The following is a 22,133-nucleotide window of genomic DNA, read 5'->3' as shown; positions in this document are numbered from 1 at the left end:
TGGACAAAAACCATGGAGCGCCAAGTGTTGCATGGAATATTGTGTTACGAAATCAGTCATTTTGTTGATGAAGTGATTATTTTGTAACAGAATGACATTTTGTAACTAAGTGAACATTTCGTCCATGAAATGAAAATTTCATTAACAAAATGGTCATTTTGTCAACGAAATGACCAATTCCGTAACAAATTATTCTGAGCGACACTTGGTGCTCCATGGTTTTTGTCCATGGTTTAAACAACGGTTTCATTTGTACCACCTTCGTGAATTTGGGCCCATAGTGTTCAAGACAACTTAATGCCCTTCTCATTCTCAACTGACATTATGAGCAGGACTATATGGCAGTTTTCATGATGTGACATATTGCTAGTTGTTTCCTGACATTAACAAGGTCACAAATGTTTCCTTTTAATCATTCCTCTCATTCTGCTCAAATTTCCACTCATATGTTGCTCCACAATTCCTGACCTCCTCAGCATGCAGTTCCCTCGAGAAACAAACTCTTCCCACTAAAAAACTACTTTGAAAGTTTGCCAGTGTAAGCCATACTGGCTTTGAATTCAAGTGCATTAATGAGTGCTTTTACCAGCACATTTTCTGTCTCATCCATATTACATCATCTTTGTCCATCAATAACTGCCCTTTTTTCCCCAATAGAAGACGAAAAGTTATTGCAAGAAGCATTGCATTCTCCATTTTATCATTCTTTCCATAAGTACTACAATGATGAACACTGCTCAACAAGAGCTATCAACCATCTAACCTCCACCAAATTGACAATGCCCCTCTTGCCAATGATAAGATCACTATAATGATGTTACATTTCAAAATTCAGAGAACAAATGGGATGAGGGCCTTCCTGGACTTGGGGTAGTCTTCAAATTTCTCCAAATAGTACCTGGGCAGAAATGATATGATTTAAAAAACAACAACAACAACAATTAAAAAGTCATGTGAATAATTACGGATTTCAAAAATTCATTGTTGATACAGAATGTGCAAGGGTACCTATGCGGGAGCTGAACACACAGAATATGTATTCCATTTAAAAGTATTGAAATACTATGCCTAGACTTTATAATATGGTGGGCAGAATACAAAATGTTCCATTCTAAAAGATTGAAATGCTATTTCTGGACTTTATAATACTCTCTCTGACGGAGAATTTCATGCTTCTAGGGTTAAAAGAACATTGTGTATCTAGGAAAGTAAAAAATTCAGTTTCTGTTATATCACAAGGGCTGTTGTACTCTATACAAACACTGTCACCAGTTTCCCAAAATCTCACTATGAGGCACATCACAAGGTATCGGTCACTTCAGTATTTCTCATTTTGTAAAATATGATTTTCAAAGAATGATGATAATAACTAGAAATGTCGCTATGGCACCTGGTATGCCTCTGCCATAATGCATGGTTCTCCCAACAGGTCTATAGCACATCTTGACAATGTGTGATAACAGTTTAACATAATTGGTAAAATATCAAAATGACAGTTTTGTCACAAATGTGTTGAATGTTCACTTTCCTTACACTAGATTTACCTGGATGAATGGCTATATTGTCTATGAGTGCAGATATTTGGGGATTTGAGGATCTTTACTTGACTTTTGACCCTTTTATAAGTTTATGCATTGAATAATTTCCAAGGTACGGACAACCCCAAAACATAATGCCTCCAGTGACACTTCATGGCGGAGGCATAAAAACATGAATATTCATTATCATTTAAACTCAATATGCTTACAGTTCTCAAATATGGTACAGAGTTGCACAGAAAATCTAAAATTTCATATTTCTACAGATTCTGTGGACTATTCTGCTCAACAAACAAAACAAGAGACAGATAAGGGAAATGTAACACTTTGTTCATGGGACATTCAAAGTGGATCTCTTGAGATCTGATTCTCTGTATGATAAACTGAGTGGACTGTTTCAACTTTGCAAAAAATTCCAGACACCATACATCTCACAAACTGCTCAGTATCACAGACTTTGCAATCACACTTTGTTGTGCAAACGTAATGTAGGAATATTGAAAGGATCCACAATACACTATTAGAGGAGTTATCCAATGACTGCAGATGAATGAAAAAGATGTCATTAATGACACTTTTAATCTTATTCAAATTTCATGACAACTGTGGTACTAGCCCATTCTCTAGTACGCATTTGTGAAAGGGTTTTACTTTGTCTTGTTTAATTTTGTCTTTTAATTAAAGAGACACATATCTATCGCGATATTGGTTAGAAAGGTAGGATTAAAAACCTGACATACCTCACAGTTCTCAACAGGCACTCACAACCAAATATAGACAGATTTTACTGAGAAAATCTTGGTGATATATACAGTAAACCTTGCAAAAATCAATGTACACAGAACCTGAGATAATCTGTTGACATACATGAGAGTCAACTTTATGCAGAAGTCAACAAAATAATAAAAGAAAAAGGAATGAAAAAAAAAAGGATTTTTCTCAGTGACTTTACTTTGCAGTTTATGCAATGTGTCTACAAAAGACTGACTGTTTATGAAATTGTAACTTTTATGGCCAAGACTTTTGCACAACTGCAGTAAGTACACCAACTCCAAATCACTTACTTGTGATGTGCAATGGCCCTGGGACCAATCACACATGAGGTGAAGGCGGCAAACGCAAAGCCTTGTAGTGACCAGCAGGCGACAGCATACCCTGACCACTCGAGGATCTCGCCCAAAAAGTTGGCTCCCGAGACGTAGTCAAACAATCCACCTGGAGCCCATGCATAACAATACAGCAGTTGACTCATTAGTATACAAAAAGATAATAAGAGCGACAGCAGTTGCAACAGCACAAGATTTCGCAGGTGAAAAATAATGTGCTCCATGGACTATTAAAATGAAGAGAAGTCGTGCTGAATAGAACAATGCTTCACCTTTCACAAAATGCGTAATTTTGTTCCAGAAGACAACTGCAGACCATTGAATTGTTATTTTTTTTTTCAACATCTTGTATGTATTGATCATGGTCCACAGCATCTAAATGTGATGAAAAATATTTCTCAAGGCATGGGAATTGCACACCAGTGAGAAGTAGAGCCTATTGCAACAATGCACAAATGTGACCACCCAGCTCAAAACCCACAAAAAGCAGGCCAAAAAGAATTGTGACTCTTCTAAATAGTTTTAAAGAGTTGGATTTAAGCCTGATAACTTATTAAAATTGGACCATCCTAACCCATTCAAAAATTGATTGAAATAAGAGAGAGTTAAGAGTTGCTGTTTCATTGAAAAGGGAGTACAGAGGACTTTGATAAAGCTTACAGTCACTCAGGCGTACTGTGCAGAAAGTATCAATGAGGACATGTTCTATTGCACACTGAACACAGCTCCTCTTTCTCTCTCTCTTTCTCTCTCTCAAAAAAATTATGGTCAAGAAAAACTGCTAATACCTCAATTTTGGTATTGGTTTAAGCCATCATATTTTGACAGTAGGTAGCGAAAAGTCACTAAACCCAAACAACATATTTTGGTCCATGACAGGGAGTCCTCAATGGCAACTTTTTGTGGGTTTTTAGCTGGACGGTCACATATGTGGTTAGTGAGGTCATCACGCAGTATTGACAAACAAGAGACAGTATTTGTATGCTCCACAACAAATGCCAGCAATTGCTAATTGGTGCACTTTGGTGACAGACATGTCATGAGCTTTTTTCAGGTGTTTTGTAAAAAAAAAAAAAAAAAAAAAAAAAAGTTGTCCTTGTATCTTTTCCTTCACGTGCTCCTTCTGTACATTACACATTTCAGAATCTGTATTCTAATGTATCCACTTATTTGTAACCACACTTTACTGCAATTGTTTTCAGTCAACTTGGAAAAGAATACGTTGATATAAAAAGAACAGATTATTACCACATGGTATCTTGTAACCAGTTTCTCCAGGCTTACGTAGATTCCTCAAGATGGTGTCTGAATGGATATTAATTGCCATGCCTGTAAAGAATAGGACTGCCCCTGTAGAGAAAATAAAAAATGGCAATGAAACAAAACAAATGAAGTCATAGAGTTATAGTAGTGCATCAAACAACAACATAAATGATCCAGTAGATTTTTTCTGCAGAAAGCAGCAGGTCAAATCTTAGTCCAAGAGTGAAATATGAAAGTGCAAATCTTCATTTACGATTGGGGTGGGGGTATTCAGTAAAGACCCATTGTCTATCAAAATGTCATGCTTTCATGTATATATCCAGATTATCTCTATCCATGCAACTATTCATGAGACATTGGACATTACCTCATCTATTTGTAATCAAAACTGAAGTTGTGAAGTACTATACATTTCATCATGGACTCTACTCTAAATTTGGCCATGCATCACAAAACCTGCAAAAATGTGCACACCCTGATTATAACTGAGGACAAAATAGGTGAAATGGGCCAGTCAAGTCAATCTTTACTTGTTTATACTTTTGAACGAGCAATTCTTCTTCTACCAATTTCTAAAATATAGGGTTAAGAAAAAAAGAACAGAAAATTATTTTTTGCAGTATTCTACAATACATTTTTCTAGAACATCGTGATTAGGTGTGACGTACAAGCCCCTTTACATTCTGTACAAATCCCACAAATAATCTTCCCTTTCAACTGCAATACCTCTTGATAGGATGGTGCTACTGTTCGGATAGTTAGTATAAGTTATAAATAAAATGTTTTTATAGAGTTCACAAAATTTCAGCTTAATTTGTAATCCTTTTCATTGTGGTTGCTGTGGAGTTTCTCTTCCTACTTTTGTCCCATTCACTGTGCACACAGAGCACAGCTTTGTGAGATTTACACAGGCACTTTAATTATCCCTTACCCTCAAAACCTCTTTTCACAGCAAATACTTTTCCACAGTAAGTGCTCTCATTCCATTGTTAAGGTAGGTTAGGAATGTCCATTGGTACAGAGTTTAATATATATCCCTATTAAAGCTTAGAGTCGAGCTTTTTCAGAATATGCCCTCACCTACAGGGACAGGGCTGTGTACAGTTAAATGCGGTGTTAAATGCAATAATGCTATCAAACACAGTACTCAGTAGATAAAGATGGAAAGCTCTTTGGTGGCTTTGTGGTGCAGGGTCACAAATGAAGTCTGATAATTTCAAGAATCAACCACAAAGGGCAATTTTACATCTATCTCTTTATGCAGTGACACACAAATAATATACTATATATCATCCATTGAAGTCATATAATTTGAGACTCACAAAGTCAGGATAAAACATTGAAGTCAATTCTACAAGATAGAACTCATCCAATGTATGCACAGTAGATGAAACTAAGGCACTTAATTTTCTAACTCACGTTGAAGTAGGTGTGTGTGTCATTTGTATGGAATGACACACACTCAAGACAAAAGAAGAGACTGACAAATATGAATGTACAAATAACTTCAAGCACTGCAATAGTAGTTATACACAACATCACTGTAATTACTTCCCAACCACAGTACCTTACCTGTGATAAATCTAGGATCCCTAATCCAATCCTTGTCATACACTGCATACTGTGTGAGGTACCTCCCTTGCATGTAGCCATTGTAGGAGCAGAAAATGCAGGCCAGGATGAAGGGAAGGAGAGGGGTTTCCTTGCCTCCACGAATCAGCAGTGAAAAGATGAAGGTCCTATGAGAAGACACAATTCAGCTGGATATCGGTATCAAGAACTCATCCGTATGTCAGTATCCCTCAGACAAAAGTTTTTAGAAGTAACACGCTATGGCCTATAATCAACTGAATACTAAAACATGTTGTACCCCGGTATCTTTATTCCACATGCATTTCCACAAGTTTAACAATTATTCTGATGATCAACTTTACTCATTACTGTGAGTAAATCAACTTCACTCATTAATTGGACTGCAGTTGATACTACAGTCCAAGACTCTTTGAATGTAAAATCTAGAGCGACAAATAAGGTACGATAATAGTATGTTTCATGACTTCTGTGAAATAAGGTCAGGAAGGTCTGTGAAGTAAGTACAGGAAACAACCTGGTCACACGCCCAAATTATCACATGGACAGATATGGTGGGAAAGGAAGAGGAAGTAATCTGTTGACCATGCAAATCATATAAAATGCGTGCACCAGTGCTGCATTCAGTAATTGATAAACATCATTCCACATTATTCTGTGTTAAGCTACAACAGTCTTGATATATACTGGTCAGTAGAATAAACAGGTTAGTGTGTAGCCCTGTAACATATGTTACAGGGCTACACACTAACCCATTTATTTCACTGATCCAACCTGTCCCTGTTGGACCTGTGGAGATATCAAGTTTTCAATTTCATACCGGTATTAACATATTACTGGTCATGTTCCTTTTTTTTTTTTTTGACTAGCCCCAGCAATGTTTTGTTGTTTTTGTTGTTTTTTTTACTGGTCATGTCAGACATTCGTAGACAAGTGTAATTGGTAATTCCTGAAAAGTTACTGGTCCAACAGTGATTTCCACTGGTCTGGGAACATCGGACCAGTGCCAGTGTTAAACTACACTGTACACATCAAATATTTCGCGAGATTTCTAATTTCGCAAATTTCGTGAGTCAGGTGCTATTTGTGAATTTAAAGACACACAAAATATTGATAATACTCCTGATATGAATGTGACGTGCACATTTCTTGGTTCAGTGCTGTACTTCACAATCGCAAATTTAACCACAGTTTGCGAAATCGTCAGCACGTCCTAATTCGTGAATCACTATATATATGGCATATATGTAGTATTACTAGAAGTCGCTGCGGTGACAAGACCTTGTATCTTATATTCTGATGAAAATCACTTGTCATTGGTAAAACGATGAGGTCTCATTTATTCAGGGTAGCCTATTCAGTGTTGCCACTGCTCTACTAGAGGGCCCTGTACCATTATATTTACCCTAGCATTGCCAGGTACCCATCTATACACCTGGGTATGAGGGACATGGTGAGTACTGTTGTTACAGTAGTGCAAGACAAATATTGCAGTGAGAGAACGATCTGAACTCCAGTGTGTAGCCGAGGTGTGTACATGCTACATACTATTCTAGAATGATTGCAGTGCTCTGTTGACAATGATCACTACAATGTACACATTTTACAAATCCACTACCGGTATGTAAGTGGTGAGAAAAATCTAAAAAAAGGAAAATCACTACAGGTGGCCCTTTCTTCTGAAGTTTATACTCAACTTTACGTGAGAACCTTTTCTATCACAATATACCAAGTCCCGCTTCAGAGAGACTAAATATTCCAAGCTTTATTCTTGTCACTGACATCAAATTTGTTTACTTTCTGGTTAATCATTAACATTATAGATAGAGGGCTCCATATTATGAGACCCCTGATTTCTGTACTTACTTCAATGATACCTCCACCTTACATGGAGTCCTACCACTACCACTACAATTAAGTTTGGCATTTTGCAGTTACACGATCACTCCAGTTTTACCTGATGGATACAGAGGTATTACTTATTTTACTCCAAACCCAAATCTCTAATCCCCATCCTTGGGTGTACCTGTAGTAATTTATTATTGGGATCAAGGTCTGCAATCTGAATACTGAACTCTGTGTGGCAATAGACGGGCAGGCAGTCAAAACTCGGCTCTAACATTTGAGGATGTCTGATGTTGGGTGATGCAGGGGTTCTCATATTTTTGTGGCATTGTCTCCCTGATTTTCATTTTATAGTGTTTTTGTAAAGAATCATCTATTTTCCCTACAAGCCCCTGTGTTGTATACAGAGGCTTGTCTCTTCTATTCCGTGAATCATAGCACATGAAAATATATAAATTAGAATAAAACACAACAAACTTCACCACATAAGTATGAAAATGCTATAACTCCTATGTCATCATCCTTGTTCAGTGTAATTTGTTTTTAGGGTTTTTTTTTCTCTAAAGTATTGTTTCTCTGCTCAAGAACCACAATAAATTCTAAAAATATATACATGGAGCTCTTGATTTATGTACTACATGATGTGAAATTATGAAAATCATCTGGAATGCCCCATTAACGGCTGGCACCATAACCTGACTAAATTTTTTTGCTACCTGGTACTTTCAGGTGAGTAGCGATAAAGAGCATTATATGATTTCCCTATGCTTCAGCAATGTTCATGAGCATTTATGTATGTAATTTCAAACCGCAAACCACAGTCAGAGACATAAATTCAGTGGAGAAGGCAACAGTGACACATACCATTTTGTGACAATACATAACCATGAGTACCGGTAAAGGTAATTTTGAATTCATAATTACCTCCGTCGAGGAGGTTATGTTGTCATCACGGGCGGATCTAGCTTTTTCCCAAGGGGAGTTCAGGGGCTGAGCTGGGTATTGCGGAGGAGCATAGCGACCGAGCCCAAGCAAGCGAAGCGAGCGAGGGGGGGGGGGGAGGGTGTGGAAGGGGAGTATTCCCCTTCCCACAGTAGGGAGATTTTTCATTTTTAGGGTCCGCCAGCTTGCGATTTTAAGCATACTTACATGCTCTATTTTTTCTATTTTTCCCATATTACATTACATATAGCCTACTACACATATCACAGGAAAAGGTAAAATACTGTTTTTCCCCAAAATATATTCCTTTTCAGCCCTCCAAATACTGCAATTTCTGTTTTAAGGTTGCCATCCCTCCATACTGTTTATGCCTGACAAAAGCCCTGCAGTCCCTGGGTTTGACGCAACAACGATGCAGAGCACTGTCCACAAGGCGCAAAGCGGCGATGTCTGTGAGCCGCGTAGCGGTGTGCCAATTTTTTTTTTTTGCTATTTGAACCCCCGTAAGTGATGTTTTCCAGGCATCTACTAATGCAATGGAGACCATACAAAGAAGTCCATGATAACGCAGAGACTCCAACTCTCCCGCTTTCGACGGGAGATCTCCCGCCGAAAGCACTTTTTTTGCAGAATCTCCCGTTCTCCCGCTTGAGATTTAATTTCTCCCGTTTGAAATGATTTCTTACTTAATTTCATTGTATGTTGAAAAATAAGCCTTAAATAGCGTGAGAGAGCATCTAGAACCCTAGACCGCAAGGGACTTTGCGCTCGTGAAGTGCGCAAGACGGAGTCTCCCGTTTGCTAGGGGTTTCAGGCGGGAGAATCTCCAGATCAGAAGGTGCTTGAGGTTGGAGTCTCTGATAATGTCTTTTTAGATCAAGTAACATTTTAATACCCACTTTTGTCCAGAGTTATCATGTGTTCGGTCTTTGGTTATTAACTAGTGAGTCTGGACATATTATGAATATGACAGTGTTTTCCTATGCACATTAAATTGTTACTTGGCAGCCCAAGGGCTAACCCTAACCCCCCCCCCCCCCCCCCCCCCCGATCTGCCACTGGTCATTACTGTTTGTTGGTTGGTTGGTTTGTCCATGTGCAAAATAATTCAAAAACTTGTGAACAGATTTGAATGAAACTTGCAGAAAAGGTTGAGAATGACACAGGGGACAGACGATTAAATGGATTTTAACGTCAATTACGGTATGGTCGCCACTGCGGTAAGGTCGCCAGACATTCACATCGCATGTAACGCACGCCGCGATCGGAGATCAGTTTGGGCGACGCATTTTCATCACTCTTAAAATACATTCGTAATTCACCTTTTTCCTCCGTAAAAACACAAATAATTTTAATCAAAATATATTTTACCATATGTAACAGGTGATAAAACCATTTTTAATGCGAGGATTTTTTTGATTTAGAATGGATTTCAGGTGGCAGATTAAGGGAGATTTTCAAACGCGGTGACCGACAATGCCTCCTTCATTGAAGCGTATGTATAGCACACACGCTAATAATATGTGGCAGGCTATGGGCGGCGAACTAATTCAGTGCCGATATTAGTTCGCCAGCCCGGACGTGCACAAGAACTACACACAAGTGGCGACCATACGGTAATTGACGCTACTTATCCACATGACATAGCTACATACATAAGACTATAAGAGCAACTTTGGCCACGAATTCTGAGATATATGTATTCAGATTATCGAACGTTATGTGAGGACTTATATGAAACAGACCCCTCTCTGGCTCTCCTGGATCACAAAAACACAAAGCAAAGGGGGGGGGGGGGCTGTTTAAAAATGTTACTAACACTCAACAGCAGCTAGCAGATAAGAAACAGACAGTGTTGGTATTCTATTAAAGACAAGGCAATACATAAAATTATGTTTTATACATTCACTTGAGCATGATACAATTTTAATTTAAGAACTGTGTAGCGTATTAATGCTACACTACTGCACTGCACTTCACAGTAGACATCTCTACTCAACTGTGTCCGTGCGTGGACGAGGAAAGAATACACATTTAGAACTCCAACAACTATTTTCTAGTCTAGTCTATAATAAGTCCTTTTGTTTTACCGAAATGCATGAATACCTGAGCATGAAGAGTTACCTCTGGAAATAATGAAGAGTGTAGAAGCCAATTAGCAGCAAATTCGGCATCGCAGTTCGGTACTGGCCTTGGCTCAAAAGTATAAGCAAGACTGGAACTGCGAAGGACGGCAGCTCTTGAATAAACCAGGCCGTGCGGGTCTCAACACCCCTGCCGAACTTCGGGTTCGCGTAGCGACCGTACGGGGTGCGGCCGCCCGACATTTGATTTTTCAGTGTCATGACACCGCATGCAATCATAACATACGCCATGATATCTAAGAAATGTCTTTCACCTCCACCAACGACGCTAATGATTGTCTCCAAAAATGGCACAGGAACCACTCCTGAATCTCTAGCTGACATTTTACGTCTCTCAACCAGCTACTCACGGGTGGGAATGTAATATAATCGACTTTTAAGGAGCTTGATGATGCCGCGTGATGAAACACAGTTTGCCCGTATCTCAATCTTGTGTACGTAGCAGCCGCATTTGGCAAGTTTTCGATTTACACCACGAATGGCGCTCTACGACCACATAACTTGTAGTCGTGATTTAATCATTCTTTCACTTTCTATTTTGTTCTTTTCTTTTTAGCTCAATTCATTTTGGCTCAATTCAGTTCAGTTCATACATTTTGATATCGGAAGAAAATTTCACTAGCAAATCTATCAAGGAGTTTGGTTCATATCACATTGTGTTAAACTCGTGCGCGATGATAAAATCTGTGATCGTGACTCGTGAGGTAACTGCACATTATACAACAAAAGTATGAAGCCTAAACAGAGATACCAAAGAATACAGATAATTAGAAATGTCGCGACTCTTATGATTTTGGTTGAGACCTATGACTTCAGGCTTTTAGGCTTTTCTAACATTTTTGGCGAGATCCTGAGAAACCTCATAGGAAATATGAATAGAATGTAAACCATTTGATGAAAATTGGTTTTGGAATGGCTGAGATATCCAAATAGAGGGATCCTAATAAAAGGTGGGACCCACCTTTTATTACGATGGCCTTGGTTTAGTTTGTTTTTGGATGTCTCAGCCATTCCAAAACCAATTTTCATGAAATAGATTCCTCTTAGAATGGTATGCTGGGTATCCATATCGACATGCATGGTTTCTTGGTATCTCACTCAAAGTTAAAATCCTAATACTCTGGCTGCACCAATACTATATCGTCCCTTTAAAGCAGCACATAATCCTGTCCTATGCAGGATCAAATTGATGTGCCAGAGGTATGATGGATATAAAGTTATTGGAACAAGAACTTGTCTGAGTGTGGCACACTGCCACACATCACCGTGTCGATTGGCGTATGTCACTAAAAATACATTTAAGAAGCAATTAAAGTTACTTGTTCGAATCAAACTTAAGTTTATGAAATAGTTTATTCCTCAACGCAATATTTTATTTTACTTCCTGTTGGAATCTATAGGCCTATATAGGATGAAATATTTCAGAAATCTGTACTTATTGATCTGTTTTTGTTTTTGTTTTTGTTTGTTTGTTTGTTTGTTTGTTTATTGTGGTTTCTATTTTGATTCTCAGTGTATGTTTCTCAGGTATGCCGGACTGCTTACTTCAAGCTTTCGTATAGCATTGCAGCTATATTATAGATGTCTGCTTACGAGGACAAAAAGCTTCATCCTCATCCTTAACTCATTAATCAAGACGGGATTTTCGTAACGGTCTTTAAAAACCTCTAGCTGGCAACCTTGAACACACTTCAAGCAGTATACTGTATTAACAGAATGCAGCGGCGCGTTTACTCACTGGGCTGAGAAAGTACAGTGGCGGATCCAGAGGGGGCGCAACCGGCGCACGCCCCCCTTATTTTTCATTAAAAACAAAAGAAATAAAAAGAAAAAATGAAATGAAACCCGGAAGTGGCACCAGAAATATTAGTCACGCCCTAACCCCCCCCCCCCTTTACATAATTCCTGGATCCGCCACTGATGAAGTATGATCACATCATCCACCCTGTCCTCGACGCTGCATTGGCTTCCCATCAAGAACAGAAAAATTGATATCTTAGAAAGATCCCACTTCTCACTTTTAAGGCCATTCATAATAGTCGATCCCCAGGAGGATACCTGCATGTCTTTCCTAATCGATCGACGTCCCAGCCTCACCCTGGCCTGAAGTTCATCTGGCCTTAGACCCTCCAGATGCCTATCACATCTCAAAGGATATGGACACCGGGCATTTCCTCCATTGCCTATGGAACTCGATCCCTCCCATCCGCTTGTTAGACAAACTGGCGCACTTCAAAGACTCACAAACAAAGACTAATATTTTTCGCCATAACCCTCTCTTGGAGGAGTCTGCCCTTTGAATGTTTATATAGCAGATATAGCGCTATATATTAATGCTGTGGATCAATATTATTACATATCTTATTTTGACTCATATAGTCAAGTTCTCATTAAAAAAAAGAAACATCAAGAGGACGTTTTCATGCCGTAATCCCAGTCATGCGACTTCAATCGAGTGATGATGCCCGTAATGATGTCCTCCACATGTATTATCTTAAACAATGAAATGAATGATACTCTTCTTTGGTTAATCTTGTTTAGATTGTAAGTTAAAATTTGTGATTTTGTCATAATTTGACCAAGTGTGGAGAAATAAAACAAATTGAAACTGAAATTGGAGTTTTAGGGTTTCCTAAATGCATTCAATCGTCCCACGATATCCGATGGGAGTCAGGATATGGAATAGCAATGCCTGGGCAATCACACAGAAAAAGCAAGCAAACAAACAAAAACCAGATCAATAAGTAGGCTACATATTTCTGAAATATTTCAACCTACAGTTTTGTGACGATATTGGAAGTATTGTAATAATCTATCATTAAGTCCTACTTTAAAAATAAACTGTTTGCATTAACAAGTCAGTTTGATTTAGTGATGTATTATTTATTCAGGCTTAGTGGGGCAGGAAAAATGCCTGTATCTATCTGGGAACTATGATATTGTCCGGGTTTCTAAACACTCCAGGATGAACGCTAGTGCGGTGTGAACCCAAGCAGAAAATGAATTATGACCCAGACCGTGTGAAAACAAAAATTCGTGTTTGCGGAAAATGGCATCGTCTAAAGATACCTGGATCAGAAGCTTTAATGTGTCAGAACCCACAAAACATGAAAAGGGTTTTACAGTATACAAGGTGACATATAGGGTGAGTTGATAGTACACTGTTCGGCATAATCGTGATATAGTCCCCACGTCTCCGTTGGGGACTATTGGAATCCCCCTGTACCTACCTATTGAGAGTGTAGCACATATTGCGTGTGTAGAGCTGTACCTGTCTGCCTCCCTCTTGCGGATTTTGATGCATTAGCTGACGTCATGATTGGTCAATAGCCGTGAGACAACACACACTAAAGTGACACACACACACTCTTCATACAGTACTGCGTATCTCCGTGTATCTCCCACTATTATATGGTCGTGATATAGTCCCCACTCTATGGGAAACTGCGTGCGAATTACACGTGGTGGGGACAATTTCACGACCATAGAGTAGCCACTCCCCTTCTGTTATGCCCGTGATATAGTCCCCACACAACGACGAACTGTGCGTGTTTTGAATGGAGGTGGGGATTATTCCAACAGTATATATACTCGTGTTATAGTCCCCCCTCCACAGCGAACCGGCTACGTTATGTATGTCGGTGGGGACAATTTCCACAAATAAAAGTTGATGTGTTATATACTAGTATATATATATATATATATATATATATATATTGTCAGTTTCCCTTTCTTTTTTTTAATCGATTTTCATTTGTGTCATTGTTTTCGTTAAAATTACACTGCACTCTCGGCAACGATGATGGTGATGATGGTGCTGTTGACGATTATTATATTTTTCTCATTATCATTATATGGTTAATCTGTTATCATTTTGCAATTATTGAAGTTCATGTTCCTCGTCAATCAACTCCTTATTGGTTAGTATATACTTTCTTTCTTTCTTTTTTTCATCGATTTTTCATTTGTGACATTGATTAAGTGAAAATTACACTGTACTCTCACCTCAAGTATCCAATACTCTGAGCTATGTGTTGAAAACGATTATTAGCATTTTTTGCAGGCCAAAAAATAAAGTAATGCTATAGTAACCAACCCCTGTTTTGGTGCCCTAATGATGATGCTGATGATGATGCTTTAACCCTAAAAAGACTGGGCTATTTTGGTAGCTCGAAAGACTGGGGGGGGGGGGGGGCCTAAAGGGCCCCCCCTTAAGATCTCGGCCGTGGATCGCGCGATCGCCGCGGAAATTTGCACAATGGTAGTGTGCGATGTAATCTACAAGACCATATATTTAAATTTTACAAAATAGTCTTCTTTTATTTTATTTTGATTAATTATGCTAATTTATGCAAGAAATCAGACTCTTTGATCTAAATCAGTAAATAAAGCTCCAAAAGTGCTCATTTTTCGTCTAATTATTCTTTGTGGCATTCTCAGCAAATGTACTTGAAAAAAAATTCGGTATCAAAATTAATTTCTTATTTATTTTATTGTTTTATGAATTTCTTATGTATTTCTTTGTTTTTTCGACCTTTTGTTTCTGTTGTTTTTTTTAACAAAATTTGTGGCAGACACTTTTTGAAGCATAATACTCCTAAAAGAAATTAATTTTAGCCATTGAGAGTAAAAATAAGCATATTTATATGAACCATGTGAAAAAACTCAATTTGCATTGACTTTGTACACAAAATCACATTTTTGAGCCATTTTCGGCCTCACGTGCATGTACAAAAAGTTATGTAACTTCAGAACCGTACCCCCGGGCGTCACAAATTTGGTGTCAAAATGTGCGGGAAACTCGAAAGAAAAAAGTCATAGAGCATCGCGGCGAGAGCATTGTGTGTTGCTGAGTAATCGCGCGAAATGTCGAGGGGGGGCCTTTTAGGCCCCCCCCCCCAGTCTTTTTAGGGTTAAGACCATTATTGTTTTTATCATGATTATCATTGTGCCAATTGTAGTTAATAACACTCTCACTCTGTCATTATTCTAGTTGTTGTATCAAAATATTCCTGGTATTACTTTAAGAATATAATTATAAATTGTATATTTAAGTTGCAACCGAAATTTAATAAGCTTTTGTGTGAGAAGGGTGTCTAAATTTCATCAAATTCTAAGGGTAGAGCTATACTGCAATATAAATTGATAGAAAAGGGGAGATTTTTATAAGAAGAGTGATCGAGATTCGGATTCTTATATAGAGATTCTTATAAGAAGATAAGTGATGGATAAAGAAATAGACAGAAAGTAATACCAGAAAAGATGTAGGGAAATCTTAAGTGAGAATAGATCAAAGAATATAATTCATAATTATATAAATTATTGAGGCATTGAGAGAGTCATCTTCTGATTTCTTTTTTGGAAGTGTGTTGGCTCTGAAAAGAGCCGTTGGGTTTGGACAGTGAATGAGTTCACTGTTGGAAGTCTTCGTCCGAAGACATGTCACTCGGCAGAGTGACGAAGGCATCTCTCCCGTACGGGTTGCTTGGTCGTCGTCGTTGACCAGCCACTAGAGTAGGGGCATTCACGTGACGAAAGCCTGTCGGGTGGCAGACTTTCTTGTACGGCGAGCGCTTCCTCTTCTTGTTCGGTCCTGACTGGTTTGGCCCAGCGGTGGCGGCGGCGGCGGTGGCGGAGGCGGTGGCGGTCGCGGCGACGGTGCCGGAGGCGGTTTTCGGCTTCGGGGTCGATGTGCGAGGAGATGGTTCTCCATTGTCGTCGCCATCCTCGTCATCGTCCAGCTCTGCGTCGCTCAGTCTCTGGATGGAGGTGTCCGCATTGCAGGTCGACCAGGTATCGAAAAGGGGTTGCCTTGTCTCCAGCTGCCTAGGCCCTGTGAGAGGGAAGTACTTCCCCAGAAGGTCGCGGAAGAAGGCTTCGAAAATGTTCTGGCCTCTGACATGATTCCTCCATATGATCTCGGCCATATGGGCTTCGAAGTTGGACAGCTTCGTCCCATTGATACGTCGAAAGTGGTCCTTCGCGTGTTTCCAGGCCCCCTCGATCGTGTTCGTCGTCACCTCCTTCCTCTCCCCGGTTTCCACATTCTCGAAGACTGCCTTGAATTGGTCCTTGTGGACCACCGAGAAGTGCTGGTAACCCAGCTTGTTGAGTTGGACGTATCCGCTCCACCCGTCAGTGTAAATCGTTGTCCCGGGGACGACGTGGCGACGGATGATGCTGGTAAGCGTCTTTTCCGATCGGTCGTCGACCGGGTACAAGACGAGCTTGTTCGTCTCTCGCTCGACGAGTCCCACCACCCAGACTTTGACACCTTTCGTGCCATCGCCCCTGTGGTATTTGCACCTACGCCCGAAGAGGGATTCGTCGATTTCCACCTCGCCACGGAGGAGGACTGGGGTCTCCCCGTTGTAGAGATCATCGACGAATTTTTTGAAGGGGTCGCGGACGAAGTTCGCCCAGTCGACAGATGTTTTCTTATAGTCCATCCCTGCTTGGATGGAACACCCCTTCAGTGAGCCCTGGAGGAGAAACGCCCTGATGAATTCCATCACGTCCTGGACGAGGAAATGAGTGTGTTCGAAGAAGGAGTACCTCAAGACGCTATACTCCTTCTCGTGTTTCCCTTCCCCCTTAGTCCGCCGACATCGCCACGTGTACCCGTGGTGCTTCTTTTCTCGTCTAGTCCAGACGCACTCCGAACCGCAGACCTCGCAGGCCATCCTCGATGCGATAATATTGTTCGCCTTCATCCAATTCATGACGGAGTCATGCTCGCCAAGGAACAGAGCATGGAAGCTCCACGGATTATAGAAATCGGCGAGAGTACACTCGTTCGGTGACACGCGTTTACGGAAGTTCCCGGCCATGATGCATCTAGAACAACATTCTTAGAAAAATTATGTCTATATATATCCCTTTCAAGGATCCAGACAACTTTACCAAAATCTAATGTCATCCAATCACCTATCCCTGCCTCGATTCACTGCATTATGATTGGTCATTATTTCAGTAGCTGAAGAGAACTCTTCCCGCCAAAGTATAGAAGAGGAAAGGGGGAGAGTGATGCCCAATAGCGAAGAGATGTCAAAAAGTTGAGTTGCTTCCCTTCACGTCCGCAGCGATATCTCGAAAAACATTTAAAGACATAATTGACCATTGACAGAAGAAACAAAAAAAAAAACAGCATTAGTGCTTTGAAATGATTCCAAAATGTGAGTTTGGGATAGACCCAACCATTGTAAAATATATCATCAATGTTAATTTAAGTATTGTTAAATAGACAAAATATGAACAATAGTAATCATGTCAGTGTTGCCAAACTAAACCGTCTAAAGTTGTGTTTTGATAAGAAAAATACTGATATCTCCTTATACTGTATCTTAGGCTTTTTTGCCAAAAGTTTGTAAGGTAGGATGTTTTGTGAAACAAGAGACCTACACATATCAAGTTTTGTGTTTCAAATTTATTTTCCACATCTCATAAAACGAAAGTGAAAATGAAATCAATGTTATTTCATGTAAGCAAGGCAAAATACATGTATACATACAGAAAAAACAGTCATTAACAAAATAGTGCACATGAAAATAAAAAAAGTTGTGACTCAGGATAAGTGACGGGTGTGGAGGGGAACAGCAATAGGCCATTGACATTTCGAGGCTGAACCCCAAAGACAAGATGAAAGTAGTGAGTCATTAAGAATATCATAATTACCAGTTATAAATGAAGGCGTTACATAATAGTTAACAACAAGCAAACAGTACAATAACAAGGATTACACATGCATCAAATGTGATATCTTGAACATTATTATAAATCGCTGTTCCCAAAGGCAAACAAGACCTTTAATTTCAAGTAACACGCTTATCGTTTATCCATTTGCACATAGCATGACCGCCATAAGTACCACGAGATAGCCTGCTCCATGCCCTGCCACAAAACGTGTTCGGAAGGAAGCTGGATTGCCAGGCCCGCGCAGCCGACATTCAGCGAATCACAGACGCCATCCCAGACACACCCTCCCCACGCCCACCAGCAGACTGACTGACACGCGAACACGGCGAGTTTCCAGGGCGAGCTCAGGCACACGTTACGCAATATCAAACCAAGCCGAGGGGTGCATTTTACATATGTGTAAACTCAATGCTCATTGTGTGTTCCCCATCACTCGGGAGGGACATTTCACAATGACATTTCAAAATCTGCTGTTTTCATGGCCGTTAAGATAAGAAGAGAATGATTAGTTTCATTTACATTAAGCTTTATTCATTTCTCAACCTGTACATAACATGAAAGCATAACAACATCAAACACTTTATTCACAAATCATAAAAATACAAACAAAATTTCACATGACAAATATGTAATCATGTGAAGTAATACGTGAATTTCATTAAAAACATTATAAGTATGCAAGTTGGGGAAGACCGTTATCAATAAGAAAATCGCTTGCTTTGGACAACGGCCTCTGAACATTATGCCTTAATTGTAACATTTTTGTTTCTTTTTAACTAAAGGAACGGGAACGGAACACATGTAGAACACATTATTGCATAACACAAAATCTGTTTTGTGCACAAACTTCATCGAAAATTATGAGGATGTTTTATAACTAAATAAATAAGATAATAAATGAAAAAGAAATAAATGAAGAAATAGAACAGATAAATCCACCCGTGTGAAAGCCTTTCTATTCAAAGTAGTTTTCACATTATTCAAAAATGTAATAAAATAGAAAATTAACTATAGAAATTATATCAGGGTAAAGGGAAAATAAGGAAAATGCATTCAATTGACATGTTAATAATATGTAGTATCATAAAAACAATGATAATGTTGATAATGACAAAAATAACAGCAATGACAAAGATCATGATCATAATTATCATCATCATAAATCAATATAAATACCACGACGCATGCACCCGACCTGTGCGTGCATGCCTCGTGATTTAAGACGGGCACACCGAATAGTTAATTGTTATGGGGTTATTGAAACACTTTTTTTTTCGTTTGTACTGCTAAAAATATATTAGGCTACTTGTTTTCATCAAATAATTCAGTGTAGCAAATGGATTCTGCATGAAATTGTGTCGTTGTTGTTTTTTCCTTTCTCTCTCCCTCTCTCTCCCTCTCTTTCTCATTCTTTCACTCAAAAAGCAATCCCGAACAATGCTCTAAACGCGTAAAGAGGGGAAAAATTTAAGTCACAAACTGACGAGAAAAGTGGTGATCATGTTGACAAGAGGGAATTTGAACTTCAAGCCCACACGGGAGTGCTATGTTAGTCACTCACTAACCACAACAATTATTTGTCCGATAAATCCAAGCAAGATCAACTTTGTGGAAATTGTCCCCATCGCCATACATAACGCAACGAGTTTGCCGTGGAGGGGGGACTATATCACGAGTATATATACTGTTGGAATGATCCCCACCTCAATTCAAAGCACGCACAGTTTATCGTTGTGTGGGGACTATTTCACGAGCATAACATAGCGAGAGGGGCTACTCTATGGTCGTGAAATCGTCCCCACCACATGCAATTCGCACGCAGTTTCCCATAGAGTGGGGACTATATCACGACCATAATAGACGGAGAAACTGTACACGGAGATACTAGTAATAAAGAGTGTGAGCTTCTACAGGAAGCGTCTTTGGTGAAGACTAGATGCGCGCGTTGACCAATCAACTCCCGAGCAGACAAGCGGTGCACAAGAAGAAGATACATGTACTTTGTACTGATGTACGTTGTAAAGTGTCAGTTGTGTGCAAGGGAGTAGCTGTCGGGATTCTATTAGTCCCCACCGGTGACGTTATACTCGAGGTGGGGACTATATCACGATTATGCCCACTGTTCTGTGTTATTGATTCCCATTTGTGTATTTTCTTCCCTTGAATTCATTCATAAAATGATTTAACTAACGCCACTTCCATGGGGTGTTTACGTTTCTGTTAAGTCCCATCCCTTCACTTTCGTGTCCGTTATAAACTCCAAATGTACAGAGACACAGCACAGCAAAGTGAGTGTGATTGTGACTGTGCGTGTATGTGGAGACTTCAGTGGGTGGGTTTAATACTAGTAGATGTTATTGAATTCTAGCATCATTGCCATGCGAGTTCGTAGATTACGCAGGTGATACACTCGAGTATTACTACGACACTAGTCTATTGGATGTTTTGAACCCAGTGGCTATTCTGCATCATCACACTTGCACTGCAAGTCCCCCAAGGTTGCAGCATCCGTAGCACAGCACAAAAACGTACAGCACACATATCGCGACAAAAATAAAATGATTGGATCTAAAGACACAGCTGGAGACAAGAATTTAGAAAACTAGCAACATAGATACAAGCTGTGGATTAGGTTATCAACATGGAAATGGTAGGTGCGTGTGCATGGCGCACATTTTACATGGTTACCCAACGTGATAAATTCTACTAGACGAGTCTATAACGTCTAGAGATACATTATATATATATATATATATATATATAACTGTTTTATCTACTTACAAGTAGGAAATCTATACCATAATAGACCCTACAATGATGATTTGGTCATGCTCATGGTTAAATTGTTCATGTTAGACCTTTTATTGTAACAAGTTACAGTATGAAATTTGAACCTCATTTGCCATTTTTCCCTTCATCGTCCACTTGGTGCTAATGTGTACAGTGAATCGCAGATGTGATTAATGATTATGGTGCATGAATACTGTAAAAGTGGAAATTTTCTCGCATTTCGCGCAATAAAAAACTAGCGCGAAAATAAAAGCACGCAAATATTTTTGCTTGCCATATGTTCCTGTAGTTGATGTCTTGATACCGCGGAATTAAAAACACGCGAAACTCTTCTTACCACGCCAAGGGCGAAAAATTAGTCGCGCGAAAATATCCACTTTTACAGTAAGATACATGTGAAAGATGTTGATTATTCCATTACGAAAATCATGTCCAGAATTTTTTACAATGTGATTTTGCACCGCACTCACTAAAAGATCACTTTTAGAGGGGTTTACTTGAACTATTTTTTCAAAAAACTGGAATGAATAATTTACATAATTTTGCAAAATTGGTAATTTTCAGGATATTGTGAGTAGTTTGTGTTATTTTTGCTAGAAAATTCATCCTCTGAGTACAGAATTTAGAGCGACAAAAAACAAGCATCCAGTAATACAATCCACTCTAGCTAAATGTGCATGTGTGATGTAAATTTATGCTCAAATCTTTGTGGTAAATAAAGATGGTCATGGAATGCTACAAGTGTTTTCTGAATGTAATTGTTTAATCAATTGATTCATCATTACAGTAAATTATCTAAACATACATCTCGTTTTTTGAAGACTTACTAAGATACTACAATTAGTGTGTTTGATTATTTACTTTCATTTTTTTTTTTAAGATTATTTTAAAGAGCTCCATAACAACCCATGGTAATAACACGTGCAGTTTAACATGACATTTGCTCGTATGAGCATTTCGCAACATTTTGACAATTAGCTGTCTGCCTCTCTGGTACTTTGACGTATTAACAGTCATTGTGTATATCTTTCCTTTGATTGTAGGCATTCAGGTTGGATAAACCGGAAGAAGTCATTGAGGTAGGTGCTATTTTTAGTAGCCTAGCCTTTTCATGCATGTATCCATATCCATGATATGCATTAATTTTGAATGTCCACACTTAAGTGTAGTAAAGACATTTTAGGTATTAAATATTGATGTCTGTCTTGGCTTTTTTAAGC

The 22,133-nt window shown here is 39.1% G+C and overlaps 2 protein-coding genes across 2 annotated transcripts in view; one reads left to right on the top strand and one right to left on the bottom strand.

Moving 5' to 3' along the window:
• Positions 1–280: 280 nt before the first annotated feature.
• On the bottom strand, positions 281–10,792 carry LOC139718175 (3-oxo-5-alpha-steroid 4-dehydrogenase 1-like). Its single transcript, XM_071629655.1, has 5 exons — positions 10,409–10,792; positions 5,480–5,646; positions 3,893–3,994; positions 2,603–2,753; positions 281–898 (listed from the first exon to the last, which is right to left on the bottom strand). Exons 1-5 carry the CDS (start codon positions 10,750–10,752, stop codon positions 832–834), a joined length of 831 nt encoding a protein of 276 aa, XP_071485756.1. The 5' UTR covers positions 10,753–10,792; the 3' UTR covers positions 281–831.
• A 2,685-nt stretch (positions 10,793–13,477) lies between these two features.
• The window catches only part of LOC139718246 (ribosomal protein S6 kinase delta-1-like), a 30,038-nt gene continuing 21,382 nt past the window's right edge, over positions 13,478–22,133 (top strand). The window contains exons 1-2 of the mRNA XM_071629728.1: positions 13,478–13,573; positions 21,957–21,992. Coding sequence (XP_071485829.1) covers positions 13,478–13,573; positions 21,957–21,992 — 132 coding nt within the window. The remainder of the gene's footprint in view (positions 13,574–21,956; positions 21,993–22,133) is intronic.

The sequence above is a fragment of the Diadema antillarum genome, unplaced genomic scaffold (genome assembly GCF_040938485.1).
Source record: "Diadema antillarum isolate AM-2024a unplaced genomic scaffold, OU_Dant_1.0 scf00000091, whole genome shotgun sequence".
Taxonomy (NCBI): domain Eukaryota; kingdom Metazoa; phylum Echinodermata; class Echinoidea; order Diadematoida; family Diadematidae; genus Diadema; species Diadema antillarum.
The sequence above is the reverse complement of the archived record's forward strand: the minus strand, read 5'-3'. Positions and strand labels throughout refer to the sequence as shown.

Coding starts and splice junctions, on each gene's coding strand:
- LOC139718175 (XM_071629655.1), bottom strand. CDS start 10,752: ATGTCAGCTAGAGATTCAGGAGTGGTTCCTGTGCCATTTTTGGAGACA. Junction 2,754..3,892: donor TGGTTACAAGATACCATGTG/GTAATAATCTGT, acceptor CATGGGCTCCAG/GTGGATTGTTTGACTACGTC. Junction 899..2,602: donor AGGGCCATTGCACATCACAA/GTAAGTGATTTG, acceptor ATTTCTGCCCAG/GTACTATTTGGAGAAATTTG.